This window comes from Penaeus monodon, chromosome 28 (genome assembly GCF_015228065.2).
Source record: "Penaeus monodon isolate SGIC_2016 chromosome 28, NSTDA_Pmon_1, whole genome shotgun sequence".
NCBI classification, from domain to species: domain Eukaryota; kingdom Metazoa; phylum Arthropoda; class Malacostraca; order Decapoda; family Penaeidae; genus Penaeus; species Penaeus monodon.
In genome coordinates this window covers 31245099-31246744 of record NC_051413.1, presented here as the reverse complement: position 1 = coordinate 31246744, position 1646 = coordinate 31245099, and the positions used below count along the sequence as shown (strand labels likewise).

The window sequence follows — 1646 nt, the reverse complement described above, 5'->3', positions numbered from 1 at the left end:
TATTGGACATGCGTCACGCCGACTTCCTTTCCCGGTATTCCTGGAGAGTTCCCAAGTTGTTCCCGGAATCCGTTGTTGGTGGTAAGCGGGGTGGCCGGTACGCAGGTTACCGAATGTCGCTACCTCACTATTTCAATGTCCTTTTCTCCTAGTCTCTGCAGTGCGGGCTTCGAGCTATTTTAGGGGGATATGGTGGGATATTGTATTGGTGTTTTTTCGGTTAAAGTTTTATCAAGGATATGGGAATGTTTGTTGAATGTCTGGCACGTGTGTGGAAGATTAGTCTGTGTGTATTTCTAAATCCGAGCGTGTCATCTGTGCTAAATACTTTTTGACGTGATGTAAGCACGAGCTGCCAGTGTCCTTTTTTATTACTTCCGTCTTCCGAGTATGTATATGGCCTACACGGAATTCCAAAGAGGATTTTATAAATTAAAAAGTCGGTAAATATTTAGCCGGGGCGTTTCCCTCCTCCACCAACGCCCGCTTGATAAGCACAAGAGCACGGAACTCGGGGAAGATACAGCATTTTTTTGTCTTTTTTTCTCTGCTCTCTGGGAGTGGTTAGACTGGTTTGGTATTATTGCATATTTGAGGATGATGTTGGCCAGAGCAATGAACAGAATGGTGGCGGAGGGAGAGGTTGCAGTTGCAGTGCTTAAGAGCGACACACTTGGCCTCCCCCCTCCCCCTCTCCCCCGGCCTCGCATTGCACTTCATTAAGAATGATTGCTTCGGCGCTTGAGATTTTATCCATTGATACATCCTTCCACGTGTTTTGGTCTGAGATTTGTTTACTTTGACGAGAATCTCTAAATATTCAAGATGCAGTGGTAACGTCACTGGTCACATGACGGCGCGAGCTGACGTAGTAGTCTATTTTTAGAATGGTATGACGTCACTAGTGGAGGGCCACGGTGGGCGGGGCCTTCCCCGTTTCATTTTTGTTCGGAATTTTCTCCACGCAAGATAAGATATCAGTGCCTTCTTCGAGGCGCTACCGGATCTTTCTTACATGCAACTATAAACACACACTATTACCAACCTAGATTAACAGCCATCGGACCCATATCCGCCCTGCTTGGCCCCGAAGAGAGAAGCGAGGGTGAGCGAACGGCAGCGGCGCGAGCGAAGGCATCGCCCGAGACCGCACATCTCGCGACATATAGGAGCGAGTTCCCCGGCCGCGACCAGCCAGTGTATGAGTCATCGCTGAAGGGGGAGGAGTTGCCTGTAACGTTTCAAGTGACGCCACCGCCTCCCATGTTAGTCAGCGAGTCCGAACAGGTGACTAGGAGGAAATTCTCGCGCCGTGAGTCCAAGCAACCGCTGTCAACCATGTTCACTCGAGCGCAGGCCGCCGCCACCACCACAGCTGTGTCGAAGCCTTCTGCCACCACCACAGCTGCCCTGCCACCTACCACCACCACAAACCCGGTTGACAGTGCCGCTACCACAAATACATCCGCCGCCAGTAGTGACGTAGTGCCTAGTGTTAGCCTCACCATAACAGCTGTGGCTACGAGTTTATCCGATTCCTTCAGCACTGTGCCAGCGCTGGATACACCCACTATCACGAACATAGTGGTGAGTACACGAACATTTCGCAATCTTTTCGTCGTATTTTATCTTTTTTTGCTCTGTTA

At 50.0% G+C, this 1646-nt stretch overlaps 1 protein-coding gene across 1 annotated transcript in view; it reads left to right on the top strand.

The window, feature by feature from the left end:
* Positions 1 to 1174: 1174 nt before the first annotated feature.
* LOC119591492 (transcription factor kayak-like) overlaps positions 1175 to 1646 on the top strand; it is a gene marked incomplete in the record, with an annotated part of 26684 nt that continues 26212 nt past the window's right edge. The window contains 1 exon segment of the mRNA XM_037940237.1: positions 1175 to 1587. Within this exon segment, the coding sequence (XP_037796165.1) occupies positions 1264 to 1587 (324 nt within the window).